This window comes from Lathyrus oleraceus, unplaced genomic scaffold, assembly GCF_024323335.1.
Source record: "Lathyrus oleraceus cultivar Zhongwan6 unplaced genomic scaffold, CAAS_Psat_ZW6_1.0 chrUn1067, whole genome shotgun sequence".
Lineage (NCBI taxonomy): Eukaryota > Viridiplantae > Streptophyta > Magnoliopsida > Fabales > Fabaceae > Lathyrus > Lathyrus oleraceus.
This window is the reverse complement of record NW_026113458.1, coordinates 1-13,222: the sequence shown is the minus strand read 5'-3', so window position 1 is coordinate 13,222 and position 13,222 is coordinate 1. Positions and strand designations below refer to the sequence as shown.

Here is a 13,222-nt window from a genome sequence, read left to right as displayed (position 1 = left end):
TAGGAGGATATCATGATGGTGACTGGTTTTAAGAAAGGGGAGCTACCTTTCAGGCACTTGGGAATCCCCCTACCTAGTAGGAGTCTTAGCAATCACCAATGTGTAAATTTGGTGGAAAAGATCACTAGTAGAATTAGGTATTGGAGTTATCATTCTCTGAGTTATGCAAGAAGGGTGCAACTAATAAAGAATGTGCTTTATGCAACCACTAACTACTAGCCTCAGTGTATTCCTCTCCCCAAAGGTATTATCTAGAGAATAGATAGACTATACAAGGTGTTTTTATGGACTGGAAAAGGTAAGCCTTCCAGAAAAGCTCATGTTGCTTGGAGAATTATTTGCACATCTAAGAATCAGGGTGGTCAAAATGTGATTTCTTTAAAGGAGTGGAGTAAAGCTCTCATGATGAAGTTATTGTGGAATCTCTACAAGAAGGAGGACAATCTTTGGATAAAATTGGTGCATGCCTACTATGTAAAGAATGACGATTTTATGATTGTACCTATGAAGCCCATTTGCTCTTGGATATCAAGGAGTATTCTATGACAAAGGGAGACAATCCAACAAATGCAGGAGTGGCATAAAGTTATGCAGACTGGGAAGTTTGTCACCAAGGAGTTCTATCATGCTAAACTTGAGCAAAAGGAGCATTTGTGGTGGAAGATAATATTTTATGATACCAATGTGAGGCCTAAATCCCTCTTTATCTTGTGGATGACCTCCTTAAACAAGTCGACTACAAAAGAGAGGTTATGCAGATTTGGTCTGATGAAAGAAGACAAATGTGCGTTCTGCAATAAGACTGAAAATATAGACCATTTGTTGTTTGCTTGTACTAATATGAGGAACATCTGGAAGCAGGTTTTAGTGTGGCTTCAAATTAAGCACGAGCCAAAAGGTTGGGATCAAGAAATTGATTGGATGATTAAAGCTTATAAAGGGAAAAGTTGCCAAGCTAGGGGTCTGCGTGTGACTTTTGCTGAGACTGTCCATGCTTGCTGGTTGTACAGGAATATTATAGTGTTTGGAAAGGATATAAAAGATACAAACATAGTCTATAATATACAAGATATAGTGATCCATAGGTTATGGTTAAAGCCAAAAATGAGGAATTTTATGGCTCAACCATTACTTAGACAATTTGGTTGGTTAGTAGGTTGGTGTTGGACCATTTGGGTCGCTTGCATATATTGCTTTTGGTTATAATATAATAATTTATTTCCAAAAAAAAATGTCTCAAAGTAAAAAAGGCTAACTCGTGTTTGACTCTCCAAATAGTCTCAATAATTATGTCATTCATGAGCAATTTTCTATTTTCTTTACTAATGGAGATTAGCTATAGGGAATAAATAAGATAAAGCCTTGTAATTGATCTATAACACAATGTTTTAAAATTAAATTTGAATATGATCGATAAGATTACAAGGTTAATAGATCGATTGTTAAATTAGAGTATTATTGAATTAACTGCGTGACTAATTTTTATAAAGCTGAATGACTCAGATAAATCAGATATATATATATATATATATATATATATATATATATATATATATATATATATATATATATATATTATATATATATATTATATATATATATATATTATATATATATATATATATTAGTTTACTAAGATTGATTTGGATGTCCCGGTCTTTAAAAAATTTAAATAAACCGTGACGCACAAAAAATGTCAAAAATAAAAAATTGAATGTGAGAATTTTTATTTTCTACTATTTTTTTAAAATATATTTTATATTTGGAAATTTTGTTAGACCCTTTTTAAAAATAATTAAAAACGAACTTCATTTTGATTTGTAAGTTGGAAAAAAAAATAAAGCACTAACTTTTCTGGCCCATAAGTTTGGATTGATTCACATCGATTTCAATGAGTTATACAACTGATTTAATAGTCAACTCAAATTAGTTATCACTTCTATTTTTTATTTGACTAGTTTAACCTTTTCATTCAAGTTGGTTTTTAAAAATGTTGATTCTCTAATTGAAACAAAAAATTTCAGACACTTTAATTCCGTCATAATTGTAGACATTTTCTCATCGTATGTTATTAACTTGTGTGTTGTAAAGTTTATTTTCATATTGATTTTTTTTTATTTTAGTAATTTTTAATTGTGTTGTTCTTAATAGATGTATTTATCAATTTAATGAATGAATTATGTTTTTTAATATATAAAAAAGATGTCACAAGCTTATCCTAGCTTTTATAAGGAGAAAAATTCCACCTTTGTTTTCATTCGTGTTTTCTTCATCTGAGTGTTATATTGTGTTTTTTCAACGACTTGGTACAATATTGTTTGATTTCTCATCTTATTATGGTGTTTGTTTACTCTGATTGACATGTCACATTCAATTCAATATAGATTCAATCAATGACTTATATGTCTATATTACATATCATGAAACATGAATATTCCTATTTTTTTATGTTATCATATTTGTTGATATTTTATCATTTTATGCTATTGCGTTTGTCCTAAAGTAGTTGATCTATTTATAAAAATAATTTGTCCCAAAATGAATGACAATTTTTACATAGATAAATAAAAATAAGAGTTTGGTTTGATACTTGTTTGGAACTTTAAAATAAATTGCAAGTTAATAATAATTGATTAAAAACAATTATAGTTTTCGAATTCTCTCTTTTTTATTACTTGGTAATTCATATCCTAAACACGACAATTGAGTATCATATGAAAACAATAAATTATCAAGATAGATTAAAGCCAAATCATTGGCTTATAATTTCTTTTATGTAACAACAAATTCCAATTACTTAGGGGAACTATTGTTATTTAAATCATGATTGAATGTTAATTTTTATAATCAAATGTTAAAAATTCATATTCTTATTGTATACATCAACGTGAACAATTGTCCTAGATATGAACATAACACTTATTTTTTAATAATAAATTTTATATATATATAGATATATATATATATATAATATTATATATATATATATATATATATATATATATATATATATATATATATAATATATATATATATATGTTTAATTCATAAGTGACTAATATAATATATATAATATATATATATATATATATATAATATATATAATATATATATATATATATATATATATATATATATAATATATATATATATATATATATATAATATAATATATATATATATATATTAATATTTTATTTATTTTAAACCATGACATATATTACAAGGAAAAGAAGGAATACAAACCTGAAGGGCTAAAGGAAAAGTTCTAAAAACCAATGAGATTCTAAAATAAGTGAGGTCAAACTTATTCTTATTAAAATCAAAACATGTAACATAGCTATTGGTTGCATAAAGAATATGTGATAGACATATATCCAAATTTGCTATTTTATCTACACGATAGTTACCTTTCATATAAATATGATTAATAAAAAATATATATCATAAGTCATGTACAATTCGGTTATTCAATCTATTTCCTAGTTATCAAGGAATAGTTTATATGACTTGAAGTCCACGGAAACGGATATAAAGTCAATTTTAAGACACTAGTGCTATTTGTTGGTGTTATCCCAATATATTCATGACTCCTATGAGTTACCTGTAGAGTAATTAAAGACCATGTACTAATAATTATCAAATAAAGATTGATTTTTCAAGTCACACGACCATATGATATGGTAGGTTTAAAGCTTCATATGATTAAAAAAACGATTTGAAAAAAGTTGACATCTTCAAAGAGAATCAAGATTGATATCAACCTGGCATCAAATTATTGTAAAAAAGAGTCAAAACATGAATCGCAAAATTATGGGGAGTTTACAAGATTAGAAAAGAACTTGGTATCTTGAAAGAAATTGATGTATAAGATCACATATAAAAAGGTACACTACTATTATCTATACGTTCTTGATTCTATGATCTCTTATTTTTAATCCATGTGATCAAATGTTTCCCTATGAATGTATCATGTTTTCAGGCAAAAATCCTCAAAATTTGAAAAAAATTCAAATTTTTACCAGTGGTATCCGAATATCGAATATGGTAATCGAATACCAAAATTCCTTTTTCGCCACTGATTTGCATTTTTCAATCATAATCGAATGCCAACTTCTAGTATTCGAATACCATAGTAGAAAATGCTCAATTTTTTATTTTTGCTTAAGTGGTATCCAAATACCATATATGGTATTCAAATACCAATATGTTGAAGACTGTTTAAATATTTTTTTTCTCTTTTTTATTGACTTTTATTCATCTCATCACCTTTCTAAAACATCTAAACTTATGTTATTATATGTTTGCTTCTTAAACATGATTTATAAATATTTGTATCAATGAATCTTTATATAACTGTCTCTTTTTGATAACGTAAGCCTTCCAGAAAAGGTAAGCCTTCCAGAAAAGCTCATGTTGCTTGGAGGAATATTTGCACAACTAAGAATCAGGGTGGTCAAAATGTGATTTCTTTAAAGGAGTGGAGTAAAGCTCTCATGATGAAGTTGTTGTGGAATCTCTACAAGAAGGAGGACAATCTTTGGATAAAATTGGTGCATGCCTACTATGTAAAGAATGACAATTTTATGATTGTACCTATGAAACCCAGTTGTTCTTGGATATCAAGGAGGATTCTATGACAAAGGGAGATAATGCAATAAATGCAAGAGTGACATAGAGTTATGCAGACTGGGAAGTTTGTCACCAAGGAGTTCTATCATGCTAAACTTATCATGCTAAACTTGAGCAAAAGGAGCATGTGTGGTGGAAGAGAATATTTTATGATAACAATGTGAGGCTTAGATCCCTCTTTATCTTGTGGATGACCTCCTTAAACGGGTTGACTACAAAAGAGAGGTTATGCAGATTTGGTCTGATGAAAGAAGACAAATGTGTATTCTGCAATAAGACTGAAAATATAGACCATTTGTTGTTTGCTTGTACTAATATGAGGAACATTTGGAAGCAGGTTTTAGTGTGGGTTCAAATTAAGCACGAGCCAAAAGATTGGGACCAGGAATTGATTGGATGATTAAAGCTTGTAAAGGGAAAAGTTGCCAAGCTAGGGGTCTACGTGTGGCTTTTCCTGAGATCGTCCACGCTTGCTGGTTGTACAGGAATATTATAGTGTTTGGAAAGGATATAGAAGATACAAATATAGTTTATAATATACAAGATATAGTGGTCCATACGTTATGGTTGAAGCCAAATATGAGGAATTTTATGGCTCAACTATTACTTAGATAATTTGGTTGTTTAGTAGGTTGGAGTTGGACCATTTGGGTCGCTTGTATATATTGCTTTTGGTATAATATAATATTTTATTTCCAAAAAAAAATGTCTCAAAGTAAAAAAGGCTAACTCGTGTTTGACTCTCCAAATAGTCTCAATAATAATGTCATTCATGAGCAATTTTCTATTTCTTTACTAATGGAGATTAGTTATAGAGAATAAATAGGATAGAGTCTTGTAATTGATCTATAACACAATGTTTTAAAATTGAATTTGAATATTGATCGATAAGATTACAAGGTTAATAGATCGATTGTTAAATTAGAGTATTATTGAATTAACCACGTGACTAATTTTTATAAAGCCGAATGACTCAGATAAATTAGACGATACAATTTCGATATATATATATATATATATATATATATATATATATAATATATATATATATATATATATATATATAATATATATATATATATATATATATATATATATATATATATATATATTATATATATATTAGTTTACTTAGATTGATTTGGATGTCTCGGCCTTTAAAAAGTTTAAATATGACGCACAAAAAATGTCAAAAATAAAAATTGAATGTGAGATTTTATTTTCTACTATCTTTTAAATATATTTTATATTTGAAAATTTTGTTAGACCTTTTTTAAAATAATTAAAAACGAACGTCATTTTGATTTGTAAATCGGAAAAAAAAATAAAGCACTAACTTTTCTGGCCCATAAGTTTGGATTGATTCACACCGATTTCAATGAGTTATACAGCTGATTTAATAGTCAACTCAAATTAGTTATCACTTCTATTTTTTATTTGACTAGTTTAACCGGCTCTAGGCATGGCAACGGGCGGGTCGAGGACGGTTTTTACCTCTCCCAAACCCAAACCTGAATCCCCAAATCAATCCCTGTCCCCGCCCCAAACCCAAACGGGGATGGGGAATCAAAACCCAAACCCGTCCCAAACGGTTTCGGGTTGGGTTCGGGTATCCCCGCCCCGCCACCTTCTTTGGATTAATGTCACTAGCGCTTTCTGCATCAGTTACTAAAATAGTGATCTCATTATTGCCTATTCTAGCAAAACCGCCCATCAGAGCCATCGTTAACCATCGGTCCTTAAGGCGTATTCTCAAATACCTATATCTAAAGCTGTGGCAATAGGCGCATGATTTTGTAATACCCCAATTTGTCCACTATTAGTAGATAAAATAATTTCTTTCACTTCGGAATCCCAAACAATTCGATTGGGGGTCAGTACACAAAGATTAAAAGTCATTTCTTGAATTTGTTCTCCATTTCTAAGTTAAGTTCGTAGCCTTCGCAGTAGCTTCATCGATATTACCCACCAAATAAAAGGCTTGTTCAGGAAGACTATCTAATTCTCCAGAAAGAATCAATTGAAATCCTCTAATTGTTTCTGCTAGACCAACATATTTCCCTGGAGAACCGGTAAATACTTCTGCTACGAAAAAAGGTTGTGAGAAGAAACGTTCAATTTTTCGTGCTCTTGCTACGGTTAAGCGATCCTCTTCGGATACTTCGTCCAACCCAAGAATAGCTATCATGTCCTGAAGTTCTTTGTAACGCTGTAACGTTTGTTTAACTCTTTGCGCAGTTTCATAATGTTCTTCACCGACGATACGAGGTTGGAGCATGGTTGACGTTGAATCTAAAGGATCTACTGCTGGATAGATACCTTTGGCAGCTAATCCTCTTGATAGTACAGTAGTTGCATCCAAATGTGCAAATGTCGTGGCAGGAGCAGGATCGGTCAAATCGTCTGCAGGTACATAAACTGCTTGAATAGAAGTTATAGACCCTTCTTTGGTAGAAGTAATTCTTTCTTGTAAAGTACCCATTTCAGTACCCAGGGTAGGTTGATAACCCACAGCGGAAGGCATTCGGCCCAATAAGGCAGATACTTCGGATCCGGCTTGGACAAAACGGAAGATATTGTCGATAAATAGAAGGACGTCCTGCTCATTGACATCTCGGAAATATTCTGCCATAGTTAGGGCAGTTAAACCAACTCTCATACGAGCTCCGGGGGGTTCATTCATTTGACCGTAGACTAGAGCTACTTTTGATTCCGCAATATTTTTTTCATTAATTACTCTGGATTCTTTCATTTCCATATAAAGATCATTTCCCTCACGAGTACGCTCACCTACTCCGCCAAATACGGATACACCTCCATGAGCTTTGGCAATGTTATTGATCAATTCCATAATGAGTACTGTTTTACCTACCCCAGCTCCACCGAAAAGTCCTATTTTTCCGCCACGGCGATAAGGAGCTAAAAGATCGACTACTTTAATTCCTGTTTCAAAAATGGATAATTGTGTATCTAACTGTATAAAAGCAGGCGCAGATCTATGAATAGGAGATGTTGTGCGAGTATCTACAGGACCCAAATTATCAATAGGCTCTCCAAGCACGTTGAAAATTCGACCTAGGGTTGCTCCGCCGACTGGAACACTTAGAGCAGCTCCCGTGTCAATCACTTCCATTCCTCTCTTTAGACCATCTGTAGCACTCATAGCTACAGCTCTAATTCGATTATTTCCTAATAATTGCTGTACTTCACAAGTTACGTTAATTTGTTTGCCAACCGTATCTCGACCTTGAACTATCAGAGCGTTGTAAATATAAGGCATCTTCCCTGGTGGAAAAACTACATCGAGTACCGGACCGATTATTTGCGTGATACGCCCCAGATTTTTGTTTTCAAGTACAGAAACCTCAGTATCAGAAGGGGGAGGAGTTATTGTCATATTGCAAAATATCGGTTTTTTTTTTTTCAAAAAAAAAAAATGTTCGATAACAAAGCAAGTGGTTAATGATATTGAATAATAAATGTAAGTTAATAATCGATTTTCTTGGTACCATCCAATCAATTCAATTGTTTTAAAATTTCAATGATTGAATTTTCAAGGTCAACCCAGTCATCTAGATTATAGACAATACTATATTATCTATGGAATTAGAACCTGAACTTTGTTTATGATTCCGTTTTTCTATCTCATTGGTCCTTCTTTTTTATTTCCTCAGCATAGGATTTATACTTAGCATATCATTTTTACCAATTTTTCTTTTTATTGGGAAAATTCTGCCGATTTTTACATCTAGGATTTACATATACAACATAGATCACTGTCAAGGTCAAGAATATCTTTTTTATTATTTAGATTAGAAAATGATATTCCAAAATAAAAAAAAAATAAGAGACTCAAAAAAAAAACGGTTGGGTTGCGCCATACATATGAAAGAGTATAGAATAATGATGTATTTCCCAAATCAAATATCATGGTAAAATTTAACAATGACCCATTCGGATTCATTGATAATATTAGTTGATGGATCATTTGTAAAAAGGTTTTATTAACTCCTAAGTTATGTCGAGTAGACCTTGTTGTTGTTGCTATAATTCTTAATTCATGCGTTGTAGGGGGAGATTTATGTCACCACAAACAGAAACGAAAGCAAAGGTTGGGTTCAAAGCTGGTGTTAAAGATTATAAATTGACTTATTATACTCCTGACTATCAAACCAAAGATACTGATATCTTGGCAGCATTCCGAGTAACTCCTCAACCTGGAGTTCCGCCTGAAGAAGCAGGTGCAGCGGTAGCTGCAGAATCTTCCACTGGTACATGGACAACTGTGTGGACCGATGGACTTACGAGCCTCGATCGTTATAAAGGACGCTGCTACGAGATCGAGCCTGTTCCTGGAGAAGATAATCAATTTATTGCTTATGTAGCTTATCCCTTAGACCTTTTTGAAGAAGGTTCTGTTACTAACATGTTTACCTCCATTGTAGGTAATGTATTTGGGTTCAAGGCCTTGCGTGCTCTACGTCTGGAAGATTTGCGAATCCCTTATGCTTATGTTAAAACTTTCCAAGGTCCTCCTCACGGAATCCAAGTTGAGAGAGATAAATTGAACAAGTATGGACGTCCCCTATTGGGATGTACTATTAAACCAAAATTGGGTTTATCCGCTAAGAATTATGGTAGAGCAGTTTATGAATGTCTCCGCGGGGGACTTGATTTTACCAAAGATGATGAAAATGTGAACTCCCAACCATTTATGCGTTGGAGAGACCGTTTCTTATTTTGTGCCGAAGCAATTTATAAATCACAGGCCGAAACAGGTGAAATCAAAGGACATTATTTGAATGCTACTGCGGGTACATGTGAAGAAATGCTAAAAAGAGCTGTATTTGCTAGAGAATTGGGCGTTCCTATCGTAATGCATGACTACTTAACAGGTGGATTCACTGCAAATACTACCCTGTCTCACTATTGCCGGGATAATGGTCTACTTCTTCATATCCACCGTGCAATGCATGCAGTTATCGATAGACAAAAAAATCATGGTATGCACTTTCGTGTATTAGCTAAAGCCTTACGTTTGTCTGGTGGAGATCATATTCACGCTGGTACTGTAGTAGGTAAACTTGAAGGAGAAAGGGAGATTACTTTAGGTTTTGTTGATTTACTACGTGATGATTATATTAAAAAAGATAGAAGTCGCGGTATTTATTTCACTCAGGATTGGGTTTCTTTACCAGGTGTTATCCCTGTTGCTTCAGGGGGTATTCACGTTTGGCATATGCCTGCTCTGACCGAGATATTTGGAGATGATTCTGTACTCCAATTCGGTGGAGGAACTTTAGGACACCCTTGGGGAAATGCACCTGGTGCCGTAGCGAATCGAGTAGCTCTGGAAGCATGTGTACAAGCTCGGAATGAGGGACGTGATCTTGCTCGCGAGGGTAATGCAATTATCCGTGAAGCTTGCAAATGGAGTCCTGAATTAGCTGCTGCTTGTGAAGTCTGGAAGGAAATCAAATTTGAATTCCCAGCAATGGATACTTTGTAATCCAGTAATAATCATTCGTTCTATTAATTTCCATTAAACTCGGCCCAATCTTTTACTAAAAGGATTGAGCCGAATACTGTACACAATACTTGTTGTTTGTATCTATAATAAATCCTATCGATCCGAAGGATCGATATATATATATTTTGTCAACACTAATATTGACAACAGTGTATCAAACAAATATAATCTGATCGTGAATAAATGGATCGATTGACTCATGTCAGATAGGTTTTTTACTTAATCTTAATGGTGGATTCGTTGTATTTTGTTTGATACAAACAAGAAGTTTTTTTTTTATTCAAAGTGAAATAGAAATATGAAAAATATGTAAAAAATAATAATAATTTAAAACTATAGTAATACACAAATAACTACTGTCCTAAATAAGTGGTCTATCATTTTTGATTCTAATTTTTTTTCTGTTTTTTTTCATTGTAATTTAATGTAATATGTAACATTTGATTCTATTATTTATAGAATTGCATCTTTTTTTTTTATTGCGATTGGCTATACACATCCTTGTTTGTAATTTGATTAGGGTTGCTAACTCAATGGTAGAGTACTCGGCTTTTAAGTGCGACTCCATTTTTTACACATTTCTATGAACTAATTGGTTCATCCCTACCATCGGTAGGGTTTGTAAGACCACGACTGATCCAGAAAGGAATGAATGGAAAAAGCAGCATGTCGTATCAACGGTGAATTCTAAAAATTTTTCATTCATATTGGATCCGACCAATATTTTTCTTTGAATTGTTGACTCGGAACAAATGAATTACGTTGGGTTGAATTAATAAAGGGATAGAGCTTAGCTGCTCCAATTATAAGGAAACAAAAAGCAACGAGCTTTCATTTTTTATTTGAATGATTACCACATCTAATTATACGTTAAAAAAGGATTAGTGCTTGCTGTGGAAAAACTTTTTCCCACGAATGGATTAAGGATTTTTGTTATGAGTCCTAATTATTAGCTATACCCCATTATGTTATGGGGTAGCAAGAAATATGTAGAAGAAAGAGTATATTGATAAAGATATTTTTTTCCAAAATCAAAAGAGCGATTGGTCCAAAAAATAAAGGATTTCTAACTAGCTTGTTAAAATGAGAAGGAACAAGCGAGGGGAGATAGTCCATTAATCGGTTTTAACTCGTTTTCTAGGTATCTATTCATATTTGTTTTTGATTTCAATTCGAATATAGATATAGAATACCTTGTTTTGACTGTATCGCACTATGTATCATTTGAGAATCCAATGAATCTCTGATCCTTTGACCAAATCGAATTTAGAAAATGAAGGAATATCAAGTATATTTAGAACGATCTAGATCTCGCCAACAGGACTTCCTATACCCACTTCTTTTTAGGGAGTATATTTATGGACTTGCTTATAGTCATCATTTTCATAGATCCATTTTTTTGGAAAATGTAGGTTATGACAATAAATATAGTTTACTAATTGTAAAACGGTTAATTACTCGAATGTATCAACAGAATCATTTAATCATTTCGGCTAATGATTCTCCCAAAAATCCATTTTGGGGGTATAATAAGAATTTGGATTGTCAAATAATATCAGAGGGTTTTGCCATCGTCGTGGAAATTCCATTTTTCCGACAATTAAGCTCTTCCTTCGAGGAGGCAGAAATCCTCAAATCTTTTAAAAATTTGAGATCAATTCATTCCATTTTCCCCTTTTTGGAAGATAAATTTACATATTTAAATTATGTGTCAGATATACGAATACCCTATCCTATCCATCTGGAAATCTTAGTTCAAATCCTTCGATACTGGGTGAAAGATGCCCCTTTTTTTCATTTATTACGGCTGTTTCTTTATCATTTTTGTAATTGGAATAGTTTTATTACTACCAAAAAATCGATTTCGACTTTTTCAAAAAGTAATCCAAGATTATTTTTGTTCCTCCATAATTTTTATGTATGTGAATATGAATATATCCTCGTTTTTCTACGTAATAAATCCTCTCATTTAGGATTCAAATCTTTTAGCATTTTTTTTGAGCGAATTTTTTTTTATGGAAAAAGAGAGCATCTTGGAAAAGTTTTTGCTAAAGATTTTTCGTATCCTTTAACATTCTTCAAGGATCCTAACATTCATTATGTTCGATATCAAGGAAAATGCATTCTGGCTTCAAAGAATGCGCCTTTTTTGATGAATAAATGGAAACACTATTTTATCCATTTATGGCAATGTTTTTTTGATGTTTGGTCTCAACCAAGAATGATCAATATAAACCCATTATCCGAACATTCATTTCAGCTTTTAGGCTATTTTTCAAATGTGCGACTAAATCGTTCAGTGGTACGGAGTCAAATGCTGCAAAATACATTTCTAATCGAAATTGTTATCAAAAAATTGGATATAATAGTTCCAATTATTCCTCTAATTAGATCCTTGGCTAAAGCGAAATTTTGTAATGTATTAGGGGAGCCCATTAGTAAGCCGGTCTGGGCCGATTCATCCGATTTTGATATTATTGATCGATTTTTGCGAATATGCAGAAATCTTTCTCATTATTATAATGGATCCTCAAAAAAAAAAGTTTGTATCGAATAAAATATATACTTCGGCTTTCTTGTATTAAAACTTTGGCTTGTAAACACAAAAGTACTGTACGCGCTTTTTTGAAAAGATCAGGTTCAGAAGAATTATTGCAAGAATTCTTTACAGAGGAAGAAGAAATTATTTCTTTGATTTTTCCAAGAGATTCCTCTACTTTGCAGAGGTTACATAGAAATCGTATTTGGTATTTGGATATTCTTTTCAGTAACGATCTGGTCCATGATGAATGATTGGTTATGATACTTAAATATTATATATATCTATATAGAAAGGATTATGAAATGTTAAGAGTTGAGTTTCAAGATTCCTCTTCTGGAAAAGTAACTCAGGTTTAGATGTATACATAGGGAAAGCCGTGTGCAATGAAAAATGCATGCACGGCTTGGGGAGGGGTTTTTTATTGTTTTTATTTGATTAAACATGGAATTTTCTACTCCATCCGACTAGTTCCGGTTCGAGTCCCGGGCAACCCATTCTAATTAATAGATAAAATAAAT

The 13,222-nt window shown here is 32.3% G+C and overlaps 1 protein-coding gene and 2 pseudogenes across 1 annotated transcript; 2 read left to right on the top strand and 1 right to left on the bottom strand.

Moving 5' to 3' along the window:
• Positions 1-6,413: 6,413 nt before the first annotated feature.
• Positions 6,414-8,031, bottom strand: LOC127115105 (ATP synthase subunit beta, chloroplastic-like; annotated as a pseudogene).
• Positions 8,032-8,672: 641 nt separating this feature from the next.
• LOC127115106 (ribulose bisphosphate carboxylase large chain) lies at positions 8,673-11,475 on the top strand. The gene has a single exon (XM_051046744.1). The coding sequence runs from the start codon at positions 8,693-8,695 to the stop codon at positions 10,139-10,141; it is 1,449 nt and encodes a 482-aa protein (XP_050902701.1). The 5' UTR covers positions 8,673-8,692; the 3' UTR covers positions 10,142-11,475.
• Positions 11,375-12,135, top strand: LOC127115107 (maturase K-like; annotated as a pseudogene).
• The last annotated feature ends 1,087 nt before the right edge of the window (positions 12,136-13,222 follow it).